General features: G+C 44.0%; 1 protein-coding gene across 1 annotated transcript in view; it reads right to left on the reverse strand.

Annotated features, from left to right (window-relative positions):
• The window catches only part of LOC137522241 (sialic acid-binding Ig-like lectin 14), a 102,601-nt gene that overhangs the window by 35,888 nt on the left and 44,644 nt on the right, over positions 1–22,069 (reverse strand). Inside the window, exons 5-7 of the mRNA XM_068242273.1 lie at positions 18,547–18,807; positions 12,303–12,344; positions 1,056–1,289 (exon numbers count right to left, since the gene is read on the reverse strand). Coding sequence (XP_068098374.1) covers positions 1,056–1,289; positions 12,303–12,344; positions 18,547–18,807 — 537 coding nt within the window. The remainder of the gene's footprint in view (positions 1–1,055; positions 1,290–12,302; positions 12,345–18,546; positions 18,808–22,069) is intronic.

Genomic DNA, 22,069 nt, shown 5'->3' on the forward strand with positions numbered 1-22,069 from the left:
TCTCTGGGCGAGCGGGCGGCGGCGTGTTTACTAGCGGCGGGCGGCGTGTTTACGAGCGGGAGCGCAGACAGCGGCGGGAGTGCGCAAAGTACGGATTTCTCCGTCCCTGGGGGTGAAAGGATGGAAAAAGGGGCGGAGAAATCCGTACGCGCGGGGGTAAAGTGGTTAAGTTTGTCTTATTACTACTAAACCTAATCCTACTCTCACACAGAACCCTCCCTCTACCAATGCCTAACCCTAAGACCCCCCTGGTGGTGCCTAAACCTAAGAACCCCCTCCCTCCCTGGTGGTGCCTAACCCTAAGACCCCCTGAAATCATAATTTTCAAAACAAATGTAAAAATTATACAAAAGTAAAATTACATTTCAAAATGATAATTAGCATAATTATAATTCTCAAAATCAACACAAAAATGATTAAACAAGAATATCAAAATATTGAAAAGTTAAAATGATAATTTACAAAAATGATAATTGTGAAAACGTATTTCATAACATTTTTTTTTACCTTAGTATTGTAAAAACGATAAATAACAATAGGCAAGGAACAGTTGAATGGGCTCCCGATCAGACCAGTTTCATGCCCAATAGCTGATCTTTAACACTAGCGTCAATAGCGGCGCCCAATTTGTCCTCTTCTCAACTTTTCATATGCACCCGATTTTCCTGGTTCCGGGCACGTAACTAAGGAAGGTACGCTACGCAGCACGACCGCGCATAGCATGCAGCGCTGGTGTTATGTAGCCCGCGCTGTTATAGAAGGGCAGCTTCATGAATCAGGCCCATCATTTTGCTCAACCGAGAAATTAAACAATCAACCATTTATCCAACCATTCAACTAAGAAAGCTTCCCTGTCCCATCCCATTCACCGTGTATGTGCACCACCTCCTTAGTGGCTCCACTGACTATTGTGCTTTGAGTCTGCACCCTAATGGTGACTGGAAGGATGACACAGGTGGTGCATGCACCATTGCATCCATCTCCATTAGGAATTGACCACAATTAGATTGACACTATTTTAGAAAAAAAAGATTTTCGCACACACACACACCTACCTTGTAGTTTAATCGTAAATTGTTTTTCTTTGCTTCCATATCTATTCACTGCCAGACATGTGTAGGAATCTTCTGCTGCATGAGTTGCCTTAAAAACTGACCATATTGACCCTTTACTGTTTCCCTTAATCCAGGTCACATTGGCTGCTGGGTTACCGTCTGCTGAACAATTCAGAGTGAGAGATTCCTCTTCAGTGATTGACACAACTTCACCTGCATTTATTTGTCTACCTGCTGAAAAATAAAGGTTAAAAACATCTGTATGGGAAGAATGATGTGTGCATCACAATCTGGGCTCAGGATCAGAGTCCCAGCAAAGAATCAATTCTCACAGTGAAACATTTTGAAAAAAAAAAAAATACCCACAAAGACCAATTCCAGCCAAACCTATTTTGGATGGTGTGAGTAAGAGATATACATTTTTATATAGCCCCTACTGTCTTTGTTTCTGTTAAGCATACGTTCTAACATATCTATATGTCCTTAAGGTTTCCATGGCTTTAATAGAGATTCAGGTGATCCTGGGATCAGGAAGTTAGGTAAGCAACGTTTGACACTGGTTCCTCACAGTTTAGGTGGGGACTACTGGTGTCCAGAATCCCCCCCCCCCCAGACCTGGGCAGGGCACAAGTTGAGGCACCAGAATGTCTGCAAACATCCTGCAGCTCACAGCACCATGCTGCTGCCTGTACTTTCTTTACTGCCTACAGTTGACTTTGGATGTAGTAGCAGCATGTGTTCAGATCATGGAGCAGCTACGGGGAATTTGAAAAAACACAGAGCCTGGTATGAGCACAGCCCTGTGCCCTGCTGTGTGCTAGTAAAAAGGAAGTCGGGACCTTGCAAAAGGCTTTATTTTCCCCCTTCATTACAAATGTTAGCTGTCCTCATTATTATCTGTATTCACTGGCTTCTTTAACACCAAATTTAATATGCTGCAGAGGGCAGTGGGTACAGATAACAATGCTTACAATCAGCTGACTTCTGTAGTGATAGGAAAAGAGGCACTGAGGGAGGTCTGGATGGATAAGCCAGCTGAATACTTCTTGGTCTTGGGCTGCTCATGTAATGGCCTTCATCCAATTACCTCTATTTCTCACTGAAGTATGTGTCTCGCTCTCCCCATGTCTTTCTCACCCTCTTTTCGTGGTATATCCTCTCTCTCCTTTACCTTCTGACTGTCTCTCCTCCACAGTGCAATATGTCAACGTACTGTATTATCTCAGTATGGCCCTGCAAAACAGAATATTGCAATTCTGTTCCGGTATTTCTCACATGTTTCTGTGTTGTCCCCCACTCCCTTGACCCTGTGACTCTATCTCTCTCCTACTCTATCCTTTGTGTGTCTGTCTCCCCCATCACTTTCTTTCCATCTTCCCATCTCCTCTCTCTCTTTCCCCCACTTTTTTCTTCCCCACAGACACACTGACACTCATCAGTGTTGCTTACAAATTTTTGCCAAAGTCATTTTTTTTTATTTCAAGAACTTTTTAGCGAAAATAGCTTGCGTTTTTGCAAAAATGTGACAAATCAATATTTTATGTAATCGTTTGCGAAAAAAATGCAGAAAAAAATATTTTTACCTATGGCTATGGAGGCTGTCATATTTATTTCATTTTAAAGGGAACCAGAGACGAGGGAAAGCTGAAAAATGGAAAAAGATGTTATACATACCTGGGGCTTACTCTAGCTCCATAAGCCTGGATCGCTCCCACGCCATCGTCCTCTGCTGCCTCTATCGCCGGTACCTGGTCCCGTCACTTCCGCCGGACGCGACCAGTCTTCCGCATGCCCAGGGGCTCCCTCCGGCTCTGTACACATGCGCCTGCGCAGTACGGAGGGAGCGCACTGCACTTGCGTCGACTGGCTCGACTGGCCGAAATGACAGGACCCGGTACCGGCGGACAGTGGCAGTGGAGAAAGGCGGCGTGGGAGCGATCCAGGCTTATGGAGCTGAAGGAAGCTGGAGGGGGGGGGGGGGGGGTGGTTCATCTTATAGTCCAAATACTACAATTTCAGACTCACCTCCAGTGTTCACCCCGGTCCCTCCAGTGTCCACTGTCCTCTCCCCCTCCAGTGTCTCTGTCTACTCCAATGTCTGTCCCTGTCTCCTCCAGTGTCTCTGTCCCCGTCCTCTCTGTCTCGTCCAGTAAGTGTTCCCCATCTTTGTTCAATTGTCCTCTGTGCTGAGGCTACAACCTTCCATTTCCTGCATTGCATACAGGCTATGGCTTCAAGCTATGGAAGTAGCCGCACTGCATTGGAAAATATCAATGAATCAGGTGGTGGGCACTGCCCCAGACCACCAATCACAGCCCTCTCTGCTCCCTTCTCGCTTCTTAATAGGCTGCACTGGTCTCGCTGGCGGGACCAGAGCGCCGTCATTGGGGCCAATCATTGCACTCTCTCAGTATGAGAGAGTGCAGTGATTGGCCCAATTACGGCAACCTGGATCCACCGACAAGACCCGTGCAGCCTATTAACCTCTTGAGGACCGCAGTGTTAAGCCCCTCCTAAAGACCAGGCCAATTTTCACTAAATTGGCCACTGCAGCTTTAAGGGCTCGCTGCAGGGCCTCACAACACAGCATACAAGTGATTCCCCCCCACTTTTCTCCCCACCAACAGAGCTCTCTGTTGGTGGGGTCTGATGTATTATTATATATATATTATTATTTATTTTTATAAATATTTATGTTATTTTTTTTTTTTTTATAAAATGTACTATTTTTTTTTCCTCCTGAAAACCCTCCCTCCCTCCAGCCAGCCAATGATGCGATCGGCTGTCATAGGCTTCAACCTATGAGAGCCGACCGCTCTCCTGTGTGCCAGGGGGACAGCCTTGTCACACAGCTGTTTACTTAGTAAAAAAAACGTCAGTTTCGCTGTCTAACAGTCTCCCGAGTGGCGAATATGTAATAATCCAAAGGGAGAGACAATTTCTCCAACAAGACTGGCTGTAATTGCGGGTCCATGTGAATAAAGAACTAATTATCATAAGCCTTGCAGCCAACTAACCGCAACGAACACACCATTCCGCTGCCGCTGCAGAGTGTAGACTCAAACCCACTAGTAGCGCTAATGATTTGGAAAAGCTCTTGCTAATGCAATGCTATGGGGGATTTTTATAAAAATCACATCGCTCAAGTGAGATCACACCCATAGCATTACATTAGCAAGAGCTTTTCAAATCACAAAGCGTTCAGAGAATCGCTCCAAGTGTGTTCCAGGCCAGAGCGACATTACATTCAAACAACTTGTCACTGTATTCATCAGTGTGCAAGCCTTTTATTTGGCTACAGTGAAATCATTCATCTCCCTTTGGATTATTACATAGCACTGGGGCTACAACCTACCATTTCTGGCATTTCACTAAGGGTCATTAGACTGACACTTGCCCTTGGCTGCATGTAGTGTCCTGTGCCTATTATGCTGCTCTCCACCACTTTACTATTAATTCTGTATGTAACAGGCAGAGCACACTAGAGGAGTTGGGGTACACTTATTGAAGAGGACAGAGGGGGTGAGGACAGGGACAGTGGACACTGGAGGTGACAGGGGGACAGGCAAACCAGGCAGACAACACAGGGACACTGGAGGATAGAGGACGCAGGCACACAGGCGGACAGAAGACACGGGGAAAAATCAGCCTTTTTTGATAAACTTTATTATACTTACTGAGTCTCTGTATTTCCTTCTTCCATCTGCCCCTAAAGGAAGAGGTCACAGGCACTTCTCTGATTGGTCATAGAGAAGCACCTATGACTTCTTCCTTTAGGGGGCGGGCCTATGGATGGAAGAAGGACGCCTGGTTAGCATAATAAAGTTTTTTACAAAAAAAAAAACAAGCAAATTGCTGATAGGAAGCGCTGTACAGGTTACTTTCAATGTTGTTTTCAAGCGTCGGGTAATCACAATCGCAAATGCCCTAGAAATCATTGCACAAAGCGCTGCAGGGATTTTAAAGCGCTGCAGCGATTTTTGGTGAGTGTTTAGCCTCACATTGGCTGCTGCTGTGTCCAGCTAGTTACCATGCAGCATTGTGGGGGTTTATGGACAGTCTGTAGTCAAACAAAAGATCCAGAATATCGTTGAGATGGTTCCTAGAAAACAATTTAAACTTACTGTTATTTGGGGAAATTCTTAGCTGACTGTAAACTAAATGGAAACTTATTTTTAAAACATTGAAATAAAAGAAACTGTTAATTTAATAAAAGTGAATTGTCAATCCACAAGTGTAACTACTTATTCACCTAGTAAAGTATAATTACATCCTGGGAAACTTCACTCGAAGTCCCAGGGACGTAAATATTCATCTTCAGCAGGTACTTGTTGCCGTCCGTTAGCGGGGAGATGAATGAATGGGAACCCAGTTCCCATTCATTAACCATTTCAGCCTGCGGGGATTTTTCACCTTATGCATCAGAGCAATTTTCACCTCCCATTTATTCTCTAATAACTTTATCACTATCACAATTTACTGATCTATACCTTGTTTTTTCCACCACTAATTAGGCTTTCTTCGGATGGTACATTTTGCTAAGAATTCTTTTTTTATAAATGCATTTTAACAGGATTAATAAGAAAAAAAGTGGAAAAAATGCATTATTTCTCAGTTTTCAGCCATTATAGCTTTAAAATATTTCCACGCTACCATAATTAAAACCTATGTATTTTATTTGCCCGTTTGTCTCAGTTATGACACCATTTAAATTATGTCCCTATCACAATGTATGGCGCCAATATTTTATTTGGAAATAAAGGTGCATGTTTTCCATTTTGCGTCCATCACTATTTACAAGCTTATAATTTATGTTCGTAGTATACCCCCTTCAAATGCATATTTAAAAAGTTCAGACCCTTAGGTAACTATTTATGGCTTTTTTTTTTTAATTGTCATTTTTTTTTCCATTAAAAATTTTATTTGGGTAATATTTTGGTGTGGGAAATAAACAGTTAATTTTTAATGTTTTTATATGTGTAAATTGTAATGTAAGAAATATGTAGATGTAGTTTTACTATTTGGCCACAAGTTGGCCACCTTGAGTTTTTTTTCCCCTCCTTGTGCTAAGCGGAAGAACAAGGGGGATGTGGAAATTTTTAGGTATTGTATGAGCGCTTCAGTTTTTCTGCTGGGGACACGGATCGGTGATTGGGAACCATGTTCCCATTCACTGATCCCAGGGCTACCGGGGGGACACCATGGGGGTGCGCCCGCAATCGCGCGAGGGAGTGCGCGGGAGCACGGCACTGCAGCAGAGCAGCCGCCCGGACGTGAGCTTCACGTCCGGGCGGCAGAAATGGTTAATCTAAGTCCCCGGGTCAATGATCATTGGCATCAAGGAGATGCCTGCGGCATTGTATCTTTTAAAGTAACACAGCCACGTATTACTTCCTATTCACTTACTTATTTATGCAAATAGGAAATAATGCGTGAGGCCAAATAGTAAAATTACACCTAAATACATTTTTTTTTAATATAAAGACCCACACCTACATTTAAAGTGTACCAGAGATCTTGTAAACTAAAGATTTGATACTTAATTGGGGCTTCCTCCCGCCCCATAAACACGTCTGAGTCCCGCGCCATCCTCCCACGGTCTGCCGTTCAGCCGCGATCAGCCCCGGTAACTGGTTCAGTTGGGTCCAGTCTGGGTCTTCTTCGCAGGGTTTACTTTAAAATTAACTCCTTCCCTCCCACACTCTTACTTTTTAATTTGTGGGCTTGTGTAACGATTGGGGAATTATTTCCGTGGTCAGCGCACAAGATGTGCGCTGACACTGCGGAAATCCTCCACATGCATATAAAACAACCGAACCCAGCTGTGGTGCAATGCACCGGTAGAGAGACAAAGCACGCTAATGGCGCGGTCTCCGCACGAAAAGCGCAACAGAGCCAAAGCACGCCAACCCTAACTAACCAATGTAACACAAAAACGAAAAGAGAATGCAAACGCTTGCTAAACGGTTGCCTCACCGAGCCTACAGCAAGCGTTCGCTCCAGACAAGACAGATAGAAGGAGTAGCCAGTAGCAACCGCAGCTCTGGCCTACACTCCCAGACAGAAGGAACCACCGCCACTACCGCTAGGGCGAATGCGATCCCAACAGACAGCACGATTTCCTGTCGACCGCCGCTGGCAACAAGACAATCGCAACACACTCCCACACAGAAGGAACCACCGCCACTACCGCTAGGGTGAATGTGATCCCAACAGACAGCACGATTTCCTGTCGACCGCCGCTGGCGACAAGACAATCGCAACAGATAGACAGTACAAGGCAAAACAGATAAGTACAACCTGACTACGCTAGAAGGACTGCCTAGTGCACTCCCAAGGAATTACTCTAAGATAATCTTAGCAAACAGTTAGCAAAGGCTAAGACTCCGGGTGAGTTAGCAGGAACAAACCATCATGACCAGTAAGGAATTCTGGGAGAGAATGGTATTTATACTGCAAACCATCAAAGGAAGCAGCTAAGCAATTTGCATGACAAGTAGATGCAAATTCCTCACCAGCAGAGCAACTCTGAAACTTGCAAAGTGAAGACAGGTCTCTTTTCCAGAGACCTGCAGCACTCAGACCTAAAGAATGGTCAAACAGCTGTCTGTCTGTGCAGACAGCTGAGCAGATCACTACAGCTTGTAATTAGTGAAAGGCGCAAAACTGCAAAAATGCACATTTATTTCCAAACTAGCTGATTGCCCGGCGTTGCCTGGGTATGTATTTGGCTGGTGTCGGCTCCACCCACTTTTTCTAACCCTAACACACAATTACTCAATGACCAAGTTTGTGAGCTTTGTAGTCTTTGGCATCAATAATTTGCATTGAAATGAAAAAATCTGATTGGCTGTGTGTGGCTCCACCCCTTTTCTGAATTTGAACCCCAGCCACCCAATGACCAACTGTACCAGGTTTGAGGTCTGGGCCATTAACAGTGCAAGAATGGTAGCAATTAAATATTCCCTTGAAAAGCAATAGGTGAAGCTTAATACACTTTTGTAGGCTCCACCCACTTTTCTGAATATTAATCCCAGTCACTGAGTGACCAACTGTGCAAAGTTTAAGAACCCTCCCATTAACAGTGTAAGAATGGCTGCAGTTTTCATTTTCCCAGTGAAATTTGTATTTGTCTCCACCCACTGATTGCCCGGCGTTGCCTGGGTATGTATTTGACTTGTGTTGGTTCCGCCCACTTCTTCTAACCTTAACGCACAAACACTCAATGACCAAGTTTGTGAGCTTTGGTGTCTTTAGCATAAATAATTTGTATATTCCCATAGAAATTAAGCAAATCAGATTGGCTGTTTGTGGCTCTGCCCCTCTCCAGCATTTGAACCCCAGTCACCCAATGACCAACTGTAGCAGGTTTGCAGCATCTGCTATTACCAGTATAAAAATGGCAGCAATTTAAATATTCCCCTTGAAAATCAACAGGTGAATTTTGATTGACTATTATAGGCTCCACCCACTTCCCTGAATATTAATCTCAGTCACCCAGTGACCATCTGGGCAAAGTTTGGGAACCCTGCCATTAACAGTGTAAGAAGGCCCGCAGTCTACATTTTCCCAGTGAAATTTGGTTTTTGCTCCGCCTACTTTTTGTAACCTGGACATACAGTCACTCAATGACCAAGTTTGTGAGCTTTGGGGTCCTTGGCATCAATCATTTGTATTTTCCCAAGAAATTAAACTGTTTGTGGCTCTGTCCCCTTTTCTTAATTTGAACCCCAATGACTAACTGTACCAGGTTTGAGGCTTGAATGGTAGCATTTTTAATATTCCCCTTGAAAATCAACAGGTGATTTTGATTGGCTTTTTTAGGCTCCACCCACTTTTCTGAATATTAATCCCAGTCACCCAGTAACCAGCTGTGCAAAGTTTGAGAACCCTGCCATTAACAGCGAAGAAGGGCTGCAGTTTACAATTTCCCAGAAAAATCTGTTTTTGACTCCATCCACTTTTTGTAACCTTGAGACACAGTCACTACTCAATGACCAATTTTGTGAGCTTTTGGGTTCCTGGCATCAAAATTGTTTGAATGGAAGCAGTTTATCCAAAAAAAGCAAATCTGATTGGCTGTTTGTGGCTTCACCCCTTTAGTGAATTTGAACCCCAGTCACTTGATGACCGACTGTAGCAGGTTTGAGGCCTCTGCCATTAACAGTGCAAGAATGACAGCAGTTTCAATATTCCCCTTGAAAATCAATAGGTGAATTTTGATTGGCTCTTGTAGGCTCCACCTCCTTTTTTTCCGAATATTAATCCTAGTCCCCCAGTGACCAACTGTGTCAAGTTTGAGAACCCTGCCATTAACAGTGTAAGAATAGCTGCAATTTATATTTTCCCATGTAAAAAGTTAGTTGTTTTTGGCTCTGCCCACTATTTCTAACCTTGACATACAGTCACTCAATGACCAAGTTTATGAGCTGTGGGTCTTTGGCATCAATAAGTTAAATTTTACCATTGAAATTAAACAAATCTGATTGGCTGTTTTGGCCCACTCCCTTTTCAGAATTTAAACCCCAGTCTCCTAGTGACTGACTGTACCAGATTTAAAGGGCTCTGCCATTAAGAGTGTATGAATAGGAGCAATGTAAATATTCCCCTTGAAAATCAAAAGGTTAATTTTGATTGGCTGCTGTAGGCTCCACCCACTTTCCTGAATATTGGTCCCAGTCACCCAGTGGCCAACTGTGTCAAGTTTGAGAACCCTGCCAATAACAGAATGACTGAACTCAATCTAAAAAATCAGATTGGCTGTTTGTGGCTCCATCCACTTTAGTAAATTCAGACCCCAGTCACCCAATAACTGACTGTATCAGGTTTGAGAACTCTGCCATTAACAGTGTAAGAATGGTAGCAATGTAAATGTTCCCCCTTGAAAATCAATATGTAAATTTTGATTGGCTGTTTTTAGGCTCCACCCACATTTCTGAATATTCATCCCAGTCACCCAGTGGCCAATTGTGTCAAGTTTGGGAACCCTGCCATGTAAAAAATTAAGTTGTTGGCGCCGCACACTTTTTCTAACCTTGACATACAGTCACTCAATTATCAAGTTTATCAGCTTTGGGGTCCTTGGTATCAATACTTTGTATATTCCCATTGAAAAATAAACAAATGTGATTGACTGTTTGTGGCTCCGTCCCCTTTCTGAATTTGAACCCTAATCACCCAGTGACCAACTGTACCAGGTTTGAGGCATCTGCTATTAACAGTATAAGAATGGTAGCAGCTTAAATATTCCCTTTGAAAACCGAAAGATGAATTTTTATTGGCTGTTGTAGGCTCCACCTACCTTCCAAATTCTTAATCTCAGTCACCCAGTGAACAACTGTGCAAAGTTTGAGAACACTGCCATCAACGGTGTAAGAATGGTTGCAGTTTATATTTTCCTAGTAAAATTTGTTTTTGGCTCCGCCCACTTTTTGTAACCTTGACACACAGTCTCTCAATGAGCAAGTTTGTGAGCTTTCAGGTTCCTGGCATCAAAAATGTGTGAATGGAAGCAGTTTATCCACCAAGGAAATCTGATTGGCTGTTTGTGGCCCCGCCCCTTTTGTGAATTTTGACCCCAGTCACCCAAAGACCGACTGTAGCAAGTTTGAAGCCTTTGCCATTAACAGTTGTAAGAATAGCAGCAGTTTAAATATTCCCCTTGAAAATCAATAGGTGAATTTTGATTGGCTGTTGTAGGCTCCACCCACTTTCTTGAATCTTAATTGCATTCACCCAGTGACCAAGTGTACCAAGTTTGAGAACCCTGCGATTAACAGTCTAAGAATGGTTGCAGTTTACATTTTCCCATTTAAAATGAATGGCTGAAATTTGATTGGCTGTTTTATGCTCCGCCCACTTTATCTGGATTTGTAACCTCGGTCACCAAGTGACCAACAGTGCCATGTGTGGGGACTCTGGCTTGATTACTGTGAGAATGGCAGCCTTTTACATTTTTTCCATTGACTTGAATAGGTGAAATCTGATTGGCTGTTTGTAGCTCCGCCCACGTGTGCAGGGGGGCCGCGAGACCCCCAGAACCTATCATCCCAGGTAGTAAGGGATCTGTATACCAAGTTTCGTTCAAATCGGTCAAGCCGTTTTCGCGTGATCGCGGCACATACATACATACACACACACACACACACATACACACACACACACACACACACACAGACTACACACACACACACACACACACACACACACACACACACACACACACACACACACACACACACACACACACACACACACACACACACACACACACTACACACACACACACACACACACACATACACACACATACACACATCCGATTTTATATATATAGATAAAATATTGGTGCCATACATTGCACTAGGGAAATAGTTTAAATGTTGCAATAACCGTGAGACATAGGCAAATAAAATGTGTAGCTTTTATCCACAGTAGAACGTTTTAGTTTAAAACTATAACGGCCAGAAACTGAGAAATAATGCATTTCTTCATTTTTTTCCTTATTATTCCCATTAAAGGGAATCTGTACTGAGTAAAATTATTTAAAATAAACACATGAGGTAGCTATATAAATACTAAATAATAATAATAATAATAATAATAATAATAATAACTTCAAATGAACATTACATAATTACCTTGCCATCAGTTCCTCTCAGAAGCTCATCATTTTCTTCTGACAATAATCCCTTCCAGTTCTGACAACATTTTGTCAGAACTAAAATATATCAGTTGCTGTCAGTTATAGCTGAGAAGAGAACTGATGTGTCCATGTTTCCCTATGGCTCAAGTGGGCGATGTTACAGTTTAACTGTGTACTGACCAAAAAGCTGTTGTGGAGTAATGGCCATTTTCAAAATGGAGGACAGAGAATTTCATTGATCACAGTGGACGAACAGGACGCAGGAGAGAAAAAATAGATTGATAAGTAGAGTACATGGGAGGTAAGTATGACTTTTGCATGTTGATTTTGACTTTTAATTTTCAGTTCAGGTTTTCTTTAAAATGCATTTAGAATAAAATAATTCTCAGCAAAATGTACCACCCAAAGAAAGCCTAATTGGTGGCAAAGAAAAACAAGCTACAGATCATTTCATTGTGATTAGTAGTGATTAATTTATTGGCAAAAGAAAGGGAGGAGCGCTGAAAGGTGAACATTTTCTAAAGTTAAAGGGGAAAAACCCCTCAGTGGTCAAGTGGTTAAATGGCAAATAGGCAGCACCACACAGCACATATAATACTTACTGCCAGAGGAAAGCATTGTGACCTCTATTTTCTGAGGCGGATCTGCAAGTAAATAATACAATAAGTGGTTTACCATGTACGGTAGCTACAACTGTGTAGTACTAAACTGTTTGTACTTTTACAGTTCAATGGAAGAAGAAAACTCTGGTCTCCCTGTTTCCTGTTCTTGTAGCTTCTGCCAGCTGACAAAGTGTGTGCACCAAATGGCATATTAACTACAATTTATGGGTCCCCCCAGCGAAAATTTGATGCCCCCCCCCCCCCCAAAAATTCACACCCTTTCACTTGCCTCCTCTTGATGCCCTTCACTGCATGGGAACTGATCTCACAAGGGTAATAACACAAGTGTGGCCATAATGATCTTCACACCCATAACATATGTAGCCACAAAAACACCTGATGTGAAGTACAGACCCCTGTATCGGAGGAAGGGCAGGTTAGTAGTTGGAACCCCCACAGCTCTGGGCCCCCCTGTGATTGCAGGTGCTGCTCCCCTCTAGTTACAACCCTGTATGCACCTATGGGTTATATTTACATGTCACATCACACCCTTGTCACTCTCCTATCATTCCTTTTATGACAACCAACTTATACTGGTTACCCTAAGTCCAAGGGTGTAACTACAGGGGAGCGGTACTTGGGCCCGCAGGAGGGCCGAGAGCAGTAAGGGGGCCCCAACTACTTCATCCCTCTGATAAAGAGATCCAGCCTTCAGATCAGGTGTTTTTGTAGCTACACTTGTTATCGGGCCTGAAGATTACTTCAGTCTACTCTTGTTTTATGCCTCTTGCAAGATGGGCCTCCCATGCTGTGATTGTCTCCAAGAGCAGACAAAGGAAAGGGTGTGGTCATTGGGATGCCCCCATGAGTAGTAGTTATGCCCCTGCCTAAGGCACTTTTCACACTCATGTGTGCCACCGCAGTGGCAATGAAAGTATGCCTCACTTATGGGTGAAACAGTTACTCTTGCATGGTCATGACAAGACCTGCCGCACTGCGGTTAATGTGGTAGCCCCATAGGACAATCACTACTTCTGCATCAGGATGCTTCATTTTTGTGTGATGCGACGGAGCATTAGCATAGTAAGTCTGGAAGACCCTCAAATGTGACTTACAGGAAATTCAGAACATGTTTCTAGAATGACAGAAAACACTCTGGGCCAGATTTATCAAGAGTGTCTGAGACAAAATATTAGTAGGTTCTTAGAAATCCATGCAGAACTGTCTCAGACATCCTAAGAAATCACTAGCTAGTGCAGATTCCTTCTTAAACTGTAAGGAATAGAAGGAGTTAGGAAGGTCTCTCAGGCAGTGCAGTGTGTGAGGGGAATTGCTGTTGCTGAGGTAACCAACACACCTGCTGTCAGCAAGCTCTGAGTGAGGGGGGAGGAGCCCTCCACAAATCACATCTAGCCTGCACTATCTGAAGAACTGCTAATGAGCACTTCTTAATCTGCAGCAGTTAAAGTGAACCTCCGGACTAAAAATCTATTCAGCAGAACTGAAAAGGCTTCGTGTTTCTTTAACAGTTTCACAGCATCAGAACTTTGTTTTTCTTACCAAAGGTTCATTTTTAGCTGCATTTTTAGCTAAGCTCCACCCATCAAAGAAAACTGCCCGGGCTTTTTTTTCCCTGATACTGTGCAAAGCATGATGGGATTTCCTATGTTGTTATTCACGTTGCCTAGCAACTGGGAGGGGTGATCAGCACACAGGACAGTTGGAACTGTGTCTCATGCTCCCTGTCACCTCCTTTCAACCAAAATAATGGCTGCCCTTATGAAAGCAAACATTTGCCTGTTTTTTTTAAAACAGGGTGGGTAAGAGATTATATTACCTATCTATTTTAATTAACATAACTAATGTAACTTAATGACAGTATGTTTGTTTACGCTGGAGTTCCTCTGTAAGGAATGGATTTGCTTTTTTCTTAACTGTAGTGCAGCTCTTGAAATCCACCCTAAACTGCCACTATTACATAGGCTTTGGGAAGTTTCTTACTATCATGCAGAACTGTTCTTCTGCTGGTTAGAACAGTTTTAGAAGAAAAAACTGTCGGTAATGCGTTGATAAATCTCCCCCTCTGACCCTTCCTTCTGGTCGTTGATCAGTGGGAATCTTTTGAATGAGCATTATACGGGCAGGTCTTATTAGCTGTCTGATTGAAGGTAAAAATTCACATTTAAAGTGGTAATTGAAACCTGATTGGACAATAGATTGATCAATGACCAATCGATCTTCTATACCTTTCTGCAAAAGTCTGATGAAAAAAAATCAGTTGCATCACATGTGTGTCCTGCTACCCAGCTGACAGATGAATCACTGCTATAAATCATGATCCTAGATGACAGACTGCTCATGGTGAAAAGTGGTCAGGAATCAAAAGACATAGGAGAGCATGCTTGGGACTCTGGAATTTTGCCAACATACACAAACAAAGGAAGGTATGCTTACACTACTTGGACTTAAAGTGGATCTAGATTCAAAACTCCTATCTGCTCTAATAGCTTAGCCATAGCATAATAACTTTTATGGGAAGTAAAACAAATCATTACAATTTATGGGAATCCTAAAAACTCTGAAGTTTAAATCTGGATTAACTTTCCAGGGAGCACATAAAGGGATCCGCTCCAGTGTTTACTTAAAGAGACTCTGAAGTCTCCGAAAATTCAGCTTTTTATTGTAAAAACCTGTTCAACATTATTGCCCTAACTAAAACACTGCATCCCGGCGGCTGAAATCGAACTAAATCCCCCCAAACTCCCCGGGGCACACTGCGGGGAGCGCTTTTGTGAGAGGCAGAGCTTTCAGCTGCAGCTCTGCCTCTACACACGTCCATCTGCACGTATCTTCGCCTCCGCCCGCCCCTCTAAGTCCTCTTTCACTGAGAGGGGTGGGGGAGAGGCGGAGATACGCGCGGATTGACGCGCATAGAGGCAGAGCTGCAGCTGAAAGCAGTGAATTTTGCGAGGGGAGTTTGGGGGGATTTAGTTAGAGTTCAGCTGCGGGGATACGGCGTTTTAGTTAGGGCAATCATGTTAAACAGGTTTTTACAATAAAAAGCTGAATTTTTTGAGACTTCAGTGTTTCTTTAATAGCAGGGACTGGGAGGCATGGCTTTCCAGGCAGAGCTTCTCTGTTGACTCTAAGGGCTAGTTCGCACTGGGCGATTTTTCAGCGATTTGCTGATCATTGGCGATCAGCAAAATGCTGCTGCTAATGCAAGTCAATGGTAGTGTTCACACTGTAGCGATCGCCAGTGATTAGCGATTTGCTGATGGTGCACGCAGCATTTTTGGAGTGATTTTGGAGTGATTGCATTTCAATGTTAAAGAATCACAAAAAAGGAATCACTCCTAAATCGCTTTCCTGAACAGTGAAAATACAGCTTTTTGCTGATCGCCAGTGATCAGCAAAATGCTACCAAAGTGCCCAGTGTGAACTAGCCCTTACAGCTACTAATAAGACAAGTTGATCTGGCTACACAAAGAAACACAGTACTGTGTTTTTTTTTTCATCAACTCTATGTGCAATAAGACTTTTAATTGTGTGAGTCCAGGCCTGCTTCAAATAAGGAGGATGATAAGGTGGTGGTGGTGGTGGGATGGGGGGGGGGGGGGGGGTTTGAGGGGTTTGAATCCCAAATCAGAACCTCCTCTTGTTGATATATACAAAGGAAAATTAACACCATCTCTGTTCTCCAGGGACTTAAGGTGCAGACAGTCCTTCAGTTGCACAAAGGATAAGGGCATGAAGTGTATTCATACTATCTCATTACAAGTAGAGCATTGTACAATGTTAGCCATCATTAGAGATAGCCCGAACAGTTCGCCCATGAGCATTATTCAGCGAACATCGGCTGTTCACATTTGTGGCGAATAGCGAACATTTCGCATGTTCGATTCGCCCCATACATTATTATTGAGCTAAACTTTGACCAGACACATGGCAGCCAATCAGCTAGCACCCCTTCCTGGACCCCCACCCCCTATCAAAAAGCAGTAGCAGTGGCCATATTGGATTAATCTTCTTCTGGCTGCTGACTGTTTCCATCACTTTTGTGGCCATAAACAGTTTTTGTAGGTTTTAAAATTCGCCTGCCCATTGAAGTCTATGGCAGTTCGCCAGAGTCGACTGTTCGCGAACATCTGCGTAAGTTCGCGTTCATCATTCACGAACCCAAAATTCTATGCTTGAGACATCTCTAGCCATCATTTACAAGGAATCATAATGACATCTAGTTACAGTGACCAGATTTTTCTGGCTGGAGGGAGATATATCTGCTGTTGATACGTATTTTTACATAGCAGCATTAGAGCCACCCTAACAAATTCACATTCACAACACAAAAAGAAAACATTATCAAATATATTTGAGACATTATCTGTGTATGCAGTTTAATGCTATTGCATAGAACACAAAACACTTATATCGCGCTTTTCTCCTGGCGGACTCAAAGCGCCAGAGCTGCAGCCACTAGGACGCGCTCTACAGGCAGTAGCAGTGTTAGGGAGACTTGCCTAAGGTCTCCTACTGAATAGGTTCTGGCTTACTGAACAGGCAGAGCCAAGATTCAAACCCTGGTCTCCTGTGTCAGAGGCAGAGCCCTTAACCATTACACAGTCCACTATAGGTGTGGACTGTACTCGCTCATGCGCAGTGCATCAGAAGAACACATATGACAAACGCTTGTCAAATATATTTAGAGGGACCTTGTACAGGAATGGTGGGATTGAGGATGATTCTAACTGACACTATCTTCAGGTTTCCTCACCGTCTGGCTTACTAGCAAAAGGAAGACACTATCTGCAAGATCTCTCATTATCTGCCCCCTAGCAAAAGGGAAACACTATCTGCAGGGTCCCTCATCATCGGGTTCACTAGCAGAAGGGAGACATTATCTACAGAGTTCTTTACCATCTGGCTTACTAGCAAAAGGGAGACATTATCTACAGGGTTCCTCACCATCTGGCTCACGAGCAATAGGGAAATATTATTTGCAGAGTCCTTCAATCTCTATCTGGCTGACTTGATTGCCGGACTTATTCTGGTGCCAGGCTCTGTCTCCACATTGTGTTCAGAGGTTGGAGCTTCAAATACACACCAATTCCTGCCATGCTTTACTCTGAATAAGCCACACCCCTGCATAGCTGGCAGCTAATAGAAAGGCTTGTTGCCATGCAGTTCCCAGATGATTAGCTAGGGGTAGCAGCTACTTTCCGCACTTGATTGGAATAGGAGGGAAGACCCTCTAGTGACCAGCCTGTCCTGCTCACTGTGCCACCCACTAATCTTCAGATGCTGTGACCAGAGACAGATGCCCCTTATTGCCTGCCCACCAAGCTTTGTCTCTGATCTGTGAGTGGGCCAAAGTTTTTAGGAGAAGGGCACAGAGATACCGAGCCAATAGTGTGCCACAGAGTCCGGGGACTGATACATCCAGAGGGCACACTTGGGACTTTGACTGTGGAATGTTTGTGTCTGGAATGGGGGACCCTGACCTGTACCAGATAAACTGGGATATCTGGTCAGAGTAATATAGTAGAATGTACTAAAAAAACTTCTTCCTGTCCTGTGTTCCAGCTCACAGTAACAGCACCCCCTAGGGGGCTTCAGGGGTTGTTGTTATTTTTTAGGATTTCCATAAATTCTTATGATTTTTATTTTCCATAACGGTTATGATGCTGTAGCTAAACCTTTAGAGCAGAGAGGAAGTTCTGAGTTTAGTTCCGCTTTCACTGTCCTAGACTATGACCATGGGTACAAGGGAATGTATTGTGAGCTCCTATAAGGACAGTCCATGACATGACTATGCACTCTGTAAAGTGTTGCAGAAGAGGTCAGTGCTATATAAATACATAATAATATGGTAGGACATCAGACTATGATTATGGTAGCATTAGATTGTGAGCGCCTCCAAGGACATTCATTGACATGACTTTGTACTCTGTAAAGTGTTGTGGAGGATGTTAGCACTTTATAAATACATATTAATAATGTGACTGTCATTTTAGATCTGATTTTGAAGTAAAAATATCCTCTTTATTTATACATGACATGTTATTAAAATCAACAGATTAACTCCCATAGGGCAATAATTTTTTTTGAGTTGGCAGTCCCAGGTGGCACCAGCCCAAAACGTATATGTGCTACCTTGTTTTCCAGTTATTGTTAAATCCATCAGCCTTGTTTTGTTTGTTAGTAGTGAGATTTTGTCAAATACAGTAGTTTTATACATACGTACACAGCACATTGAGAGTCTTTTGAGCCGATATTTTGATAGCCTTGAAGGCCACCTCACAAGTCACATTTGTCTGGTGGTCACTTAGAGATAGGGTAAATGTCACTGTTGATGATGATAACCTCCAAATACTTTCCAGGTTACTTTTTCTCCATTGAATATTTGGTGGGTCTCCAGGGCAGGTTCCAGGAGGAATACATGTCAGTGTCACCTGCTGTCCAGCCACCAGCTTACCCGACTCCTTGATTTCTGGCTGAGCAAGATCTATAATGACAAAAAGGCATAAAACCACATCCAAAATTGGAAAAAAAAGTGTCCTAGCCTATAAATATGGGCGGAGGGTTACCCTTCCCTACATGTCCAGAGAGCGTCTTTTAACCTGAGTTGAGTTGGGTTTGTTCACCTCACCTCACCTGTGCAGAGTGTGATCACTTTCTAGTAACCCACATTTGTAAGCATACATACACTAAATATTTCCCAGTTTTCCACATACTGCGCTATATCCCCTTTTGATCCCCCTGTTGATGTATTTTGAGATAGCCTATAAACATATATTTGGCTTCTGACAAATGAGTGATCTAGCAAATGAACGATAAATAAAAACTCAGAATTAAAAACTTCTACAAACTCTTCAACCTTTAGTACTCTCTGGACAAGCTTATTATACAATAACATTTAATATGAGATTTCATCTATCAGAACTTCTTATTTACAAACATTTGAGTAACAGAGCTATTTCTAATATAAACCATGAATAATGCAATTTTTTTTGTCACCTTATAGTAGTGTTGGGCGAACACCTGGATGTTCGGGTTCGCGAACGTTCGCCGAACATGGCCGCGATGTTCGGGTGTTCGCACCGAACTCCGAACATAATGGAAGTCAATGGGGACCCGAACGTTCGTGCTTTGTAAAGCCTCCTTACATGCTACATACCCCAAATTTGCAGGGTATGTGCACCTTGGGAGTGGGTACAAGAGGAAAAAAAATATTTGAAAAAGAGCTTATAGTTTTTGAGAAAATTGATTGTAAAGTTTCAAAGGAAAAAATGTCTTTTAAATGCGGAAAATGTCATTTTTCTTTGCACAGGTAACATGCATTTTGCCGCCATGCAGTCATAAATGTAATAAAGATAAGAGGTTCCATAAACAGGGACCGGCAACGCTAACCCAGCAGCAGCACACGTGATGGAACAGGAGGAGGGCGGCGCAGGAGGAGAAGGCCACGCTTTGAGACACAACAACCCAGGCCTTGCATGCGGACAAGAAGCGTGCCGACAAAAAACAGTTTGCTTTTTGTCGGCATGCAGTCATAAATGTAATACAGATGAGAGGTTCCAGGAAAAGGGACCGTTAACGCTAACCCAGCAGCAGCACACGTGATGGAACAGGAGGAGGGCGGCGCAGGAGGAGAAGGCCACGCTTTGAGACACAACAACCCAGGCCTTGCATGAGGACAAGAAGCGTGCGGATAGCAATGTATTTTGCCGCCATGCAGTCATAAATGTAATACAGATGAGAAGTTCCAGGAAAAGGGACCGGTAACGCTAACCCAGCAGCAGCACACGTGATGGAACAGGAGGAGGGCGGCGCAGGAGGAGAAGGCCACGCTTTGAGACACAACAACCCAGGCCTTGCATGAGGACAAGAAACGTGCGGATAGCAATGCATTTTGTCGCCATGCAGTCATAAATGTAATACAGATGAGAGGTTCAATAAACAGGGACCGGAAACGCTAACCCATCACAGATGTTCATTGTTCATGTTACTTGGTTGGGGTCCGGGAGTGTTGCGTAGTCGTTTCCAATCCAGGATTGATTCATTTTAATTTGAGTCAGACGGTCTGCATTTTCTGTGGAGAGGCGGATACGCCGATCTGTGACGATGCCTCCGGCAGCACTGAAACAGCGTTCCGACATAACGCTGGCTGCCGGGCAAGCCAGCACCTCTATTGCATACATTGCCAGTTCGTGCCAGGTGTCTAGCTTCGATACCCAATAGTTGAAGGGTGCAGATGGATTGTTCAACACAGCTACGCCATCTGACATGTAGTCCTTGACCATCTTCTCCAGGCGATCGGTGTTGGAGGTGGATCTGCACGCTTCCTGTTCTGTGGGCTGCTGCATGGGTGTCAGAAAATTTTCCCACTCCAAGGACACTGCCGATACCATTCCCTTTTGTTCACTAGCTGCGGCTTGTGTTGTTTGCTGCCCTCCTGGTCGTCCTGGGTTTGCGGAAGTCAGTCTGTCGGCGTACAACTGGCTAGAGGAGGGGGAGGATGTCAATCTCCTCTCTAAAGTCTCCACAAGGGCCTGCTGGTATTCTTCCATTTTGACCTGTCTGACTCTTTCTTCAAGCAGTTTTGGAACATTGTGTTTGTACCGTGGATCCAGAAGGGTATAAACCCAGTAATTGGTGTTGTCCAGAATGCGCACAATGCGTGGGTCGCGTTCAATGCAGTCTAGCATGAATTGAGCCATGTGTGCCAGAGTCCTGCCAGAATCCTTATCATCCTCTTGTGAGCGTTGTGATAGTTGTGATGCATCATAGTCGTCACCTTCGTCCTGGTCTGCTTCTGCTGACCATTTGCGCTGAATTGTTTAAGTCCAACGTGCACCGCTCTGGCCCTCGTCAGTGGTGGCATGAAATTCCTGCTCCAACTCCACCTGTTCCTCCTCCTCTTCTTCGTCATAGCTGCTGGGGCCAGCGTTTCCTGAGGCAGATGGCCTGATGTTGGTATCATCACGCTGATCGTTTTCTCCTTCAGATTCCCCCAGTTGCATCATGACAGCTGTTTCCTTGATTTTCAACATTGACTTCTTCAGTAAACACAGCAGTGGTATGGTAATGCTGACTGAAGAGTTGTCACTGCTCACAAGCAACGTGGATTGCTCAAAATTTTGGAGGACTTGGCAGAGGTCCAACATGTTGGCCCAATCGGATCCACAGAAGCTTGGCAGCTGTCCGGATGCGCCTCGGTACTGCGCCGTCATGTACTGGACCACTGCACTCTTCTGCTCGCAAAAGCGGGCTAGCATGTGCAGCGTAGAATTCCAGCGCGTAGGGACATCACACAGCAAGCGATGGTGGGGGAGATTGAAGCGCTCCTGCATCTTGGCGAGTGCCCCTGAAGCAGTACTGGAATTTCTACAATGTTTGGCCACTCGTCGCACCTTCAACAGAAGATCGGCCACGCCTGGGTATGTCCTCAGGAACCGCTGAACTACTAGGTTCATCACGTGCGCCAGGCAAGGGATGTGTGTCAGCTTAGCCAACCTTAAAGCGTGAATGAGATTACTCCCATTATCACACACAACCATGCCCGGTTTCAGGTCCAGCGGTGCCAGCCACAAATCCGTCTGTTCCTTTATTCCCCTCCAAATTTCCTCCCCTGTGTGCTGCTTATCCCCAAGGCAGATCAGCTTCAGCAACGCTTGCTGATGCATGCCAACAGCTGTGCTGCACTGCTTCCACGATCCTACTGCTGCTGGTTAGCGTTTCCGGATGAGGTACAGCTTTGAGATGCG

The sequence above is a fragment of the Hyperolius riggenbachi genome, chromosome 6 (genome assembly GCF_040937935.1).
Source record: "Hyperolius riggenbachi isolate aHypRig1 chromosome 6, aHypRig1.pri, whole genome shotgun sequence".
NCBI classification, from domain to species: domain Eukaryota; kingdom Metazoa; phylum Chordata; class Amphibia; order Anura; family Hyperoliidae; genus Hyperolius; species Hyperolius riggenbachi.